The 11902-nt window shown below is 50.1% G+C and overlaps 1 protein-coding gene across 4 annotated transcripts in view; it reads right to left on the bottom strand.

The window, feature by feature from the left end:
* The window catches only part of ARHGAP44 (Rho GTPase activating protein 44), a 146872-nt gene that overhangs the window by 1788 nt on the left and 133182 nt on the right, over nucleotides 1-11902 (bottom strand). For 2 of the 4 annotated variants that reach the window (XM_054689774.1, XM_037494785.2), the window contains 3 exons: nucleotides 11668-11889; nucleotides 7183-7340; nucleotides 4096-4473 (listed from right to left, as the gene is read on the bottom strand). In XM_054689774.1, coding sequence (XP_054545749.1) covers nucleotides 4096-4473; nucleotides 7183-7340; nucleotides 11668-11889 — 758 coding nt within the window. Of the gene's footprint in view, nucleotides 1-1994; nucleotides 2047-4095; nucleotides 4474-7182; nucleotides 7341-11667; nucleotides 11890-11902 lie in introns of all 4 variants that reach the window. The other 2 variants (XM_037494783.2, XM_037494784.2) reach the window with 2 other exon arrangements.

The following is an 11902-nucleotide window of genomic DNA, read 5'->3' as shown; positions in this document are numbered from 1 at the left end:
GCCTCAATAACAGTAGAAGGGATGTTCTCTGGGTGGGTCTCTATCCTTTGGGGATTCCAGGTCTGCATTTAGTTCCCTATAATCCTGCAGGTTCAGGGTATGAGATATGGGGAAACACCCCATTTCCTGTGAATGAATAGGGAGTCCTGGCATGGTGCTCTCTATGACCTGAAAATACATTCTGGGTGGTTGATGGCGGTGGGGTGGAGGGGCTTCTTCAGGACCCTGAATGTTGGGGCAAGCTGCTTCCCAACTTTGGAAAACCCAGCATAAGGGAAGCTACTCAAGTTCGGTTCTTACTGGGAGCTTGAAAGGTCATTATTTCTGGGCGCTGATCAGAAAGAACAGACTTGCAGTAACAGGGTTCAACCTCTGTGGGATGTGAGCAACTGCGAGTGGGCACAGACAATGCGTGTCCTCAGAGCCAGCAGCCCCGTGAGGAAAGTGGTATGTGCTGGAGTTACTGCTCCCAGGAGGGGTCTGGTGAGCTCATTGATTCCCAGGAGCTAACTGGGCCAGGAGGGAGCCAAGAACCACAGGCCCTGGATTTCTACTCTGGAGTTATCTCTTCCTTAGTCTCCTCAGCCTGCTGACAAGCTGGGCCCACAGCAGCACTCAGGTTGACAGAGGAAATGTACCTGCAAGAGGGATAGCCCTGGGCTAGACTGGCAGGGTGGGGGGGCTTCATTTTTGAGGGAGTTTTCAAAAACATTCAGCTCAAGGAAAACCATAACAGGTGGACAGACATACATGATACAAACATGGAAGCTCTGGGACATAGGACCTTCTCTCTCGTCCCCCTCCCCTCCAACAGGCCTCATCCCAGCCTGTCCTTATGCTGCCTGACAAGCAGAGACTGGGGGGTCTGAGGCTCAGCCTGGCCAGTGCCACTTCCTCCTCTGTCCCAGAGCCTGCCTGTGCCCTTCCTCTCCAGTACCTACGTGCCAGGCAGCCTCCTATGGAGGGAAGGCAACGCCCTAAGTGGATTCAAAATCCCAACTCTGCCCGCGACACATGTGGGAATGTGACCTGAGCTAGTTTACCTTCCCTGTGCCTCAGTAGTCAGGGGGCTGGAATGATGATTTCAAGGAGAGAGTGCAGACACCATTTCAAGACTGCAGCCCCAAACAGGCGTGAGGGGAGCGAAGCAGCTCAAAGGGAGCCAGGGAACAGGAGTTGGAGCTACCCCACTGGCATGGGGACCCTTGCTTTGGAAGCAGCTCAAAATGACTACAGGATTAGCTTTCAGGGGTACTAGGGATTGAAATGGGGTAGGGGGTTTTACTCCAGCTGCTATTCTACTGAGACTGAAACATCTAATTCCTTCTGGCCTCTTTCATGTTCTTTAGACATGAACCTGGTATAGACAGAACCTGGTATAAATGCTCCCCAAGTGTTACTGAGTTGAACAGGAAGGATCTGGCTGGGGAAAAGCAAGCTCACAATGAATACTAATACTATGGATTCTTAAGGATTTGCCATTTGTTTCATGCTAGGCTTTGCATCTGAGAGTGGAGTGCTGGGGCACGTGATACAGAGAACAGTCCAGGCCATGTGGGGGGGTAGTGCCCACTGTGACAGGTGGCCCTAAGGACACGCCCCGAATAAGGTGTGTAGGGTGAACACTCTAGCAGGCAATCCACTGATTCAGATTTGTGGTGTGAATACAGGTCTATCTCCCCTCAATTCTGAGTCAAAAGGAAAGGGAATGAAGGCAGGCTGAGAGCAGGTGATTCTGTTGAAAGGGAAGGTGGGGAAAAGAGCTCAGCCTGTCTGCTCATCCCTCCTCCCCTCAGATCCTAACTGAAAGAAAGACATAAAAAAGGCCAGTGAGCCCAAGATGTCAGAGGACCTCATGGATCTGGTCATTTCCTGAGGCCAGAGACGAGAGCAGCTGCCATGCGGTTGGCCTGGGCCACATGCAGAGAGCAGAGCAGAGAGCTGCCACCTGCCTAGCCGGGGCGAGGGGTAGGAGGCAAGGCCGGGGCGCTTACCCTGAAAATCCCCCTCACACGTATCCAACACTGCGTCACTCATGTCACACAGCTGCAAGAACACAATGATAGGATTCGGAGAAAGGAATAGACACGATGAAACAAGTACGTAACAAAACCGCCAAGTTTCACAGGCCGATGGGCCACACTGGGTCACTGCAGATTACACTGGCCCAGAGACCTGTACGCACGGGACAGGACCGCAGCCTGCTGCCAAGACGGTACACAAAACAAGTATGCGGGGCTGGGCCTTAGCTAAAGTCATGGGATCCTGAGCTGGCGCAAAGGAAAGTGGATCACTGCCTTCCTCCGACACTTGTGGGGGCACCATCGCCAGTGCTTCTGTTGCCCATATATGCCCCAAATTTCTCCTCTCCTGTTTCCATCTGTTTCTCTGAGTGAAGGCCCTGCTCATTCACTGCTTCCAGCCTCAACGTGGCCTGCGTCCCTGTCTGGGGCAGGCTGATGTGTGGGGAGGAGAAATTGAAGGGTGACCATGACTGTGAGCCTGAGGGCAGCAGGCCTATACCCCCACAACCCACAGGGCCCAGCCTGCACCACCCAGACCTACCCGTGGCCTGTGGGAAGTGGTGCTCACTCCTTCAAGGTGGAGCTTTCTGAGGGTTTTTTTTTTTTTTTTAAATAAGCCTCAGGCTAGATGAGCATGTACAGCTCAGCAGCTGTACTTTCAACATTAATTATCCAAAAATAAATAAGCCAAATCCACGGATGGCTGCTTCGCACAATATTCCAATCTCCTGACCCCTCACAAATACTCCAATTGGACAAGACGTTTCCCAAGTAACAAGGAGCTGACCCCAACTCAACCTTCCATTTAATCAAGGGGAAAACATCACTCTCAGAGGTGGTGGGGATAAAAGCATGATTGTTGTGAGAAATCCCAGTACACCTAGGACCCAGGACTGCACTGCCCGTGTGTGTGTGTGTGTGTGTGTATGTGCGTGTGTGCCTATCTGCGGCATATATGTGTACATATCTGTGTCTTTCTAGTGTGGTGTGTAAGTTTATGCAGTATGTATGTGTGTGTGATGTGTGAGTGCATCTGTGCCTATCTGTGGTTCCCGTGAGTGTATGTGTGGGATGTGTTGTGCACGTGCTTGTCTCTGCAGTGTTCTGGCTGTGTGTCTGTGTGAGTCTATGTGACGTGTGTATGTGTGTGTGTGTGTTCCACCTTGGGTTGCCTCCCCCTCTGCTACTTGGCTCAGCACCAAACAGACGAGCGCAAGCTCCCCGCCCCCCGTCTGGGGCAATGGTGGGCTGGCTCTGTTCTGAGACGCTGCTTTGCCGCCTGCACAGGGAAATGGCCTCCACAAATATACCCTGACTTTCTAATCTCATGCAGTCAAAGTGTCTGGAGAGATGGTTCAAAAATGTCCTCTTTCCAAACCAACAAATAGTTTTCGCTAAATGTGGTGTGTGTTTATGATTTCATGCTTACACATTTTTTATTTCTAGAGGAAAATAGCTCCATCTTTGATTTTACATTTAAAGCAAAACTAAATTTAGTAGTTGTGGGCTTGTCCAATTAACTCCTCCAAGAGCCAGGGGGGTGCTCATGTTTTCTAAAACTGACCCCTCTCTAAATATCTCTTCCTAGAGTTATAGTTCTCTAATAAGGCTGACTTCATTTATAGGAAAATGTGTCTTTGGTTCTTGGCCTCTGTTTCCAGGACCAGGACTTGTACCTACTGAGATGCCTGGGCTCCAGTGAGGAAAGCCTGGAATACCTCACCTGTGCTTTGATGGCGGCGGTTCTGCAGTCACAATCTGGCTCCCAGTCTCTCCTAAAGCACCCTCCAAAGGACACAGGGTGCTCAACCCGGGAATTAAGGACAGAACCCAAACCCTGGGCTGGGAGAAAGCCCCTAAGAAGTCCCTCCTCAAGACAGCGTGGCTCCAGGGCTGCCTCATGGGGAGGGAGGCATGTCTCCAAGGAGACCGCGTTGGAAGCCACACACGATGCCCACACAGTGCCCCCTGACCAGCAGGGGCTTGCTAACTGCAGCAAACTAACAATCCCTCCCTGCGGCACATCCTGCTAAGGCTCATGGAAAGATGAGAGGGAGTGTGGGGTGGTTACCTGTAGACATGCTTTCCCCCGGGGACATGCCGTCTAGCACGGGGTGCTCCGTGGACTGTGGACTAGAGGCTGGGAGGTTTACTGTGGGAGGCTGAGGTGGTGGCAGACTGGGTCTCTGCCGGGGCTTAGGGGTGGGCCTCGATTTGGTTAAAGTGCTTGTGAAGACGGAAGGAGAGGCCAGGGGAGGAGCTGCAGCCGGGGAGAGCGGGCCTGAGGCCAAGGAGTACCCCTGAGGGTAACTAAGTCCGTAGGGTGAAGGGGTGCTAGGTGGGGTGGGGGACAAGCTGAGTGGGGATGGCTGGCCGGCGGACTGGTCAGCCATAGTCCCCGGCTGGCCAAAGGGGACCTTGGGTGGAATTGGTGCCAACTTCTTAGAAACTGAAAGAGAAAACACAACAACAAAACACAGTTGTTCAGCGTAGTCTGTCCGTGAGGCCTGTCAGCACATACCTCACACCTCCTACCCCTGGTGCCCACCCCCGGCTCTTACCACACTGAGAACAGCCAATACAGTCTTCAAAAATTACCCCAGAACTGCAGGTTTCCATATCTGACCATCTGTTAACTAATTTCTCCTCCTCGTCTCTGAATGCCTGCCATGATCTATACACACACACACACACACACACACACACACACACACACCCAAGCCAAACTGGAGAACAAATTTCCCATCCACAGGCTGATGTCCCAGTGGCCTCTAGTCACTGCAGAGTGGGGAGAGGTATCAGGGTAGAAAACTGTTGGCTGAACCTGCCCAAGGGCTCTTGGCTCTAGTGACCATGACAAATACCAAGTCCTTCGGCCACAGAAGCCCAGTGCCTCCATCACTCTGTCCTTCCCCTCAATCCTGAGCACCTGCCTCAGTGTGTCTTCTTTCAAGAATTATACTTCCAGGTGTAGATACACGCAGACCCATTGCAGTTTTCTAAACACATCATTGCCCCAACCCCCTGACATTGCCTTCATTTTCCTCTTTTTATTTACTTAGTCATACCACAGAATGACAAATACATTATAATTTTAAATGAAAATGAATTGGTAAGGATGGCAAATTCAAACACTCAGAAGAGCCCATCAATAGTAAACATCTTAAAATAATAACTAATCTATCAGAATTAAGGATGGGATGGCTTTGGATAGCACTAAATATAAAAGAAATTGTCTTTTAAGACTCCCAGGTGCCCCAGGGACCCATCTCTCCCCTACCCTCACCATTCTCCATGGAACACAACCACTCCAGAGACCTGCCTGCGCTGCCCTGGCTCCAGCAGTGCCCATGTGGTGGTTGCACTCGATAATCCCACCAACTTGGCTGCAGATTCCCATTTCACCTGACCCACTATGTGCCCTGAACGATCTGTTTAAACCTCTCCTATGCAAAGGGAGGAAGATTTTCTTCACAGCACTGTAATCATTCAGCAGGATCAAGTATGGAATGTCCATAGAATCATGACATATAATAAAGCCCCTTCTTGGCTCAGCTTCCTGAGCCCGGGGTAGCTTTCCCAGCAGCTGCCACTGAAGCACAGAGCAGCCAGGGGCCACCACAGGAGTGACCGCACTGGACGAGAAACTAGCAGTGAGCTCACGAACGTGTTAGCATTTGACCATGCCTTCTAAATGAGCTGGAAGGGGGCAGCAGTGCCATTACCAGGATGTTGGTGATGACATTTACTAGGGAGTGATGTAAAACTGTAGGCACACTGTCAAAACCTGAGGTGGTTAAGTACATAAATCAATCAAAAAGCTAAGTAGTAGTGGAAGGTAGAGAAGACAGTTCTACTTTTCAAATGGTGGCTCTGAAATACTGAGTGCCACTTGTAAAAGGGACCTGAGCCATTTTAGGCTGCATTCCTTGCACAGGCCCAGTGTGCTGTGAGAACCAAAAAGGTCAACCTGCCCCTGGCAGCAGGAGGTTGACTAGCCTCACCCCAAAGGAGAAAACAATGGCTTCATCATTACCCTACCTTACAGGGCTGGGAAGGGGGTAATGAGCTTGTAAACAAGATGCTAAAGAACCAATATCTGTACTCAAAGAAGACCTGTTGGTGCCAGAGAAAAACGCTGAATGTCAAAATCCCATTGCCAACTGCCCACACATCCCCACAGTGCCCCAAGGCTCACAGTACAGGGCACCACCTTATACTGCAGGTCCACGTCTACCTTTCTGGTGAGGCTATGCCTGCCACTCTGATATACCCTCCGTGCCCAGCACAGAGCTCTGCACATAGTAGGTGCTCTTAAATGTTTGCAGAATGGATAGGGAACTAACCAGATGGTATGGGGTGGGTGAGGGCAGAGTTGATAGTGGGATTGCAACTTCTGTCTGGGCTGGTAAGAACCTGTCAAGAAGGCATATGTAGATAGTGAGCCAGGCCTATTCCACAGATTCCAGAGCTAAAGCCACACCTGAAAGCTAGAAAGGCTTGAACTGAGAGCCAATTAAACACTGTGCTGCTTTGAAAAAGTTAAAGACTGTTCAGAGATGATGAAAGGTGAAAAGCAAACAAACAAAAGTCAGTTCCCCACTTATGAATTACCACCGCGTCATCATGCGGTGTGTCTTTAGTTTTGGGAGTCACCTTGGAGTAAATGAACAAGCCTTTTACACTGTGTCCCAGCAGCAGGTTTTAGGGTAGATGCTCATGGTCAAGTGTAGACATTCTCAGGCCTTTCCAAACAGAAACATGCAAGGTCAGGACTTGATCCCCTCTTTCGTGTTGCCTTCTATAAGCAGCAGTGTGAGGCCCCAGTTGAGGGGGCAGGGGTGGGGGTTCCCATATTAGACTCTGTACAATGATGGTGGGGGCTGGCAGGGGCCATGGAAGACATATATCACTGCATAGCCATTTTCTGCAGAAGTCTGGGTGCACGGGAAGCAAGGCCCGGCATAGGTTCCTAATGAGTCCTCTGTCCAAATGAGTAAGCTGAGGAATAATGATAAAATGATCCCTCTAGGAGCTGTAATGCCCAGAGTAGAATTTTTCAGTAAGCCACATGGTTTCTAAAAATCCACACTAACTGAGGGAACAGACCGGTCACTTCCGACTGCCCAAGACCCATGCAGAGGGCGCCACACCATACCTTTCCGCAGGGTGTGAGGGCTCTGGTCTGCAGGTAGCTGGCTGGGGCCTGCGCCTGGTTGTGCCCCTGGCTGCGTTCCCACACAGGGTGCCCCCTGGTTGGAGCCTGGACTTCCTTTCTGTGCAGATCCTGGAGAAAGCTCCTTGCTTTTGGAAGTGCTGAAAAACAAGCACACAGGACAAGAGAGGCAACTGAGCAGCACCTGCATGACTCCCAGGCCCATGTGTTCCCCTGTGCCAGCTTGGTGTGTCCCAGCTCTGGTCTATCAGGCAAAGATGCTCCCAGAGGTGACTGTCCCTTCTCGGGCCTCTCATGGCCAAAGTCCTGAGCCCATGTCCCTGCACCTAGAGTCAATGCCAGCTCCAATTCCCTACTTCCATGCTCACTGCACACAGAGACCATGAGCAATGTGACATAGGGTCCCTGAACTCCCCACTGTGATCAACATGGGGATTCTAGGACATTCTGATGTCCACGTCTGGTCTCCATGCTCTCATCCCTTCTGTATTCATAGGACACCAGACCTAAGAGGACTTCTCAGGAGCAGAGTAGGCATAATTGGGCTCACACTGCCACACCTTCATGACTTTCCAGCTCTCCAGCTGCTTGCCCAAGGCCTCCATCACACCCCTAAGTGTGTGTGTGGTGGTGGTGGTGGGGATTCTGGGACCATTCTACAAACTCAGTAACATCTGCTAGCTGATGGTAGGTTGACATAGTTCCTGACTGTGCTCCTGAACATGGGGCAGTTCAAGCCAGTCTCCAGGCTGGAGGGGTGAGGGTTGACATTAGTGAGGGCCTCTAGGGCCCCTCAATTTGATAAGGGGACACTCTGGATCACCAGGTCCCAAAGAGGATTCACCCTTCAGTGTTGGCTCTTTATTAGGGTTCCTCCCAAGGTGACAGTTAAGACAGCTACTCAACTCTACTCCATAGACCAGGGATAGTAAAAAACTCACTGGCCACCCACCCCACAGCAGACTTCACTAACTGATCTCCATACTTCCCTCCCACAAAGGGCTCTCACTCAGTTTAACATAATGCTCCAGACAGCCTCTAGCAAATCAGGGGAGGTGATCTTGGAGTCGGGGAGCTATATGCCACCCTTTTACTTAAATAATGATGTGCTCAGGCAGGGCAGAGGGTGTGTGGGGAAACTAAACTCTTTGCAATGGTTAGTGCTTTCCCATTAAAAAAAATGCTGCTGGGGCCTCCCTGGTGGCGCAAGGGGGTAAGACGCAACCAATGAATCTTTCTGCTGCCACTGCAGCACGAGTTTGATCCCCGGCCAGGGAGGTGACCCACATGGCACAACAGACCTCTCCTGTCTCATCTGCTGCTCCCCTCAGCAATGTATTTCAGTAGATCTGCCTGTTGTGCTCCCCACTCTCTCTCCGGTGAATCCTCTCACCCCCCACACCTCTTGCCTGTACCCCAGTTCTTGCATGCATAAATAAATAAAATCTTAAAAAAAAAAAATGCTGCTGATTCCCACTAGGGCACAGTAAAGATGCTGCAAGGGAGGGAACTGGACTGGAACAGCCAACATTATCGAAGCACGATTCATTTCTCCATGTGAAGAAATGGAGAGAAGATGACATTCAAGGAAGCAGTAAATTCTTTCCAATGGGGATCAGAGCAGGTCACCCCAAAATGTGTCACCTTGGCATGTTATTTTACACTAAAGTTAGTTAAGGAGTATTAGAAGAACACTCTCACACTCCTTTGTCCTTGAGATGAATTCCCCATGTGAAAAAGCCCCCTACCTATAAAGGAAAAGTAGAAGTCATCCGTATCACCAGACATAGGAAATTTATGAAGGAAGCTTTGTTACTTCTTTACTGATCTATAAGCCCAAACTTTTCTTTCTTCCCAATTCATCTTTGTCATTTCTCAGAGTCAAAGATCTCTGGGACTCCCATACATATGAAATTCTTTTTTTTCTACAATTCATCTGTCTTATGCTAATTTAATTATTAGGCCAGCCAAAAGATGCAAGAAAGATAGGGGACAAATTTCCTCTCCCCTCTCTATCTCCTCTTCAGGATGAGTTTTATTCTATATCCAGGAGATTCCCCAAGGAAAAAGCCATTTCATCCAAAGGAGCCAGAAGAATAACAATTCTCTATTCTGTTAAAACAACATCAAAAGCAAACACAGGAAACCCTTGTCTCACTTTGGTTGAATAAGAACTTAACTTTTATTCTTCTTGAGAACCCCAGATATTAACACCAAATATCTATCTAATCTTCCATCCTTTCTGTCACCATCAAGAAGAGGGTAAAACAAAAATGAAAAAACATGAAACAAGCAAACAAAAATTTGCTTTACTGGCAGCTGGGGGGTACTAGACCTTTCTCCTTTACTCTAGATATACAAGACATCTGTCCAGGGAATTTAGGGACCCAAGAGCTCATCTTTCCTTTCCCTCCCACCTGATTCACTTTTCCCACCGCAGAAACAAGTATTTACCTACTGAGCCTTGTTCCTCTCTCTCCAGCACAGGTGCAGCTGACCCAATGGGGAGAGGTAGGGGATAAGGAGGTTGTTAGGAGAGCTAGATGGATGAGGTACGGTTATGCACATTTGGGGGCAGGTTAGTTCTGGGGACACATGATTTAGTCAATGAGCTGGGGTAACCAGGGGCAGAAAGCAGAGTTTGGGGTTAGGGTTAATGCCAAGCAGATGAACAGGAGGTGGAGGCTGAGCCTGGCTGAAGAGCCACCAGGCCTGGGCAGGATGGACCTGGGTGGGGAATGGAAAGCTGGGATAAGCCAGAGGGAGGGAAGGGCCTGCCATCCTCGGGGGAGGGGGAGCCGTAACAGGAATCCCGCAACTGGAGGAAACATCATCTGGGCTGCAAATGTCCAGAAAACAGAAAAACAAAAACAACAACAACAAAAAAATGGAACACCTGTTTGTATCAGGAGGGACTCCATGTTGGGAGAGAGAGTGGTCACAGGACAGGTAAGAACACCAACACCCAAAGGACAGCTCGTAATTGATCACCCAGGAAAGAAGGGCAGAATGAGGTAGATGTACAGGGCATGGAACTGGCCTTTTAAGTAATCTCAACCGGGGTCCATGTTCCCTGCCTGAGAGTGACTCTGCAGGGGCACCCATCCACAGTATTCTAGGAAAACCTTCAGAATCTGGGGAAAGGCATCTTTGAGGGGCATTTCCTAGAAGTAGCATTTATACACCAAAAAGTCATTCTGTACCCGTCTCATTTATAAGGAAAATCATGAGGCCCCAACAAGGGAACTGTCCCAGTAAACCTTGTATCTGTCTGCCCATCTCCTCCTGAGCAGCCTAGTGGGCGCAGAGTGTTTCTCCATAAACCTGCTCTCCCCCACCCCCATCTCCCAAGCTGGCGTGAAGCCTGCTGCATGCCCCACCAGGACAGTGTCTGCTCGTCCAGAGTTTGCGCCATCTGCAGCAACCCAAGCACATCCAGCGTCAGACTCCCCTCCCCAACCATCACTGTGTCCTTTCTAGTTTGTCATTTTCCCATTCCACAGGGAACGTTCCTTCCACCCACTGAAGGAAAAGAAAGGCCCAAATCCCCTTATTTAGGAAGTTTGCACTTGTGTGTGTTTGTGTATGGGTGAGTGTTGGTGGTGATGATGGTGTGCATGTGCATGTGTCTGCTTCCCCAAGTTACCAAAAATTTTCCAGCAGTGATAATGGAGAAATGCTATATCTGATGCAAAGTAACTTTCCTGCTTCTCCAAATTGTTTTTTTTTTTAAGCAGAAGCAAACAGCAACACCCTTTCCTTGAGTAAGTCCCACTTCCAGAATCCCCTCTGACCATGACCTTTTCAAGGAAGGGTCGTGGTCGGTTCCTTCAGACCCTGAGCTGTCATGATTTGCCAGTGCCTGTTTGCCCACTGGGACGTAAACTCCTCAAGCACACAGATAGCATATTCACCTTTGGCTGGACACAGTCCTCTGTAAATGTTCACTGAACTAGTGATGGAGCAAGCTCATTCCCTTTTTTCTTCTAACATAACAGCAATGCAGCCACCCAACACAGCATGCTGCAAAGGTCACCAGACCCAGCATGACATCACCACCATCCTAACCAGATTTGCACCCATTTTTGTATTAAAAATGGCCCCTGTGAATCTAAGGTAAAGCAAAGGGAAAAGACATTAAAATTCTACTTTTCAAAATAGGGAAATTATAATGGCAGAGGCAGGGAGAGATGCAGAGTTGGAGAACTTTGATTCCTCACACTGCTGTAGCAAGCTGCCACTTTATACGTTTGCTTGGGAATGCTATTCTTGGAAAGACTGGGCTTTCTCTGACAATCCAAGGTACTGTGGATGATTTATTTGGTGCCAGCACGATGCAGGAAGCCAAGCATGAATGCTTAGAAATGGGGAATGGGGTTGGACAATGACCAGATCCAAGAGGACTCCAGAGGGTGCAGCAAACCCAGACACCCCCTGCATCACAGGCCAGCCTGCCCCCGGGCTTACCTGGTCCGCTCAGCCCCGGGCTGGGGGCCCAAGCTAGATGGAGAAAGCGAGGGCACTGTGGGGCCATCTGGGGGCTGCTCCAGAAGGGGCGATGGCAGAGGCGCAGCAAGCTCGGCGGGCGGGGCGGGAGGCTGCATGGTGGGTGGGGCGCAGGACGCTTTTCGGCCGGCAGAGGAGCCTCTTCGAGCCACCCAGGATGTATCCATGACCCTCACGCCCATGCTGGCGAGGGACA

This window comes from Talpa occidentalis, unplaced genomic scaffold, assembly GCF_014898055.3.
Source record: "Talpa occidentalis isolate TD23 unplaced genomic scaffold, MPIMG_talOcc4v2.1 talOcc4.7, whole genome shotgun sequence".
NCBI lineage: Eukaryota > Metazoa > Chordata > Mammalia > Eulipotyphla > Talpidae > Talpa > Talpa occidentalis.
The sequence above is the reverse complement of the archived record's forward strand: the minus strand, read 5'-3'. Positions and strand labels throughout refer to the sequence as shown.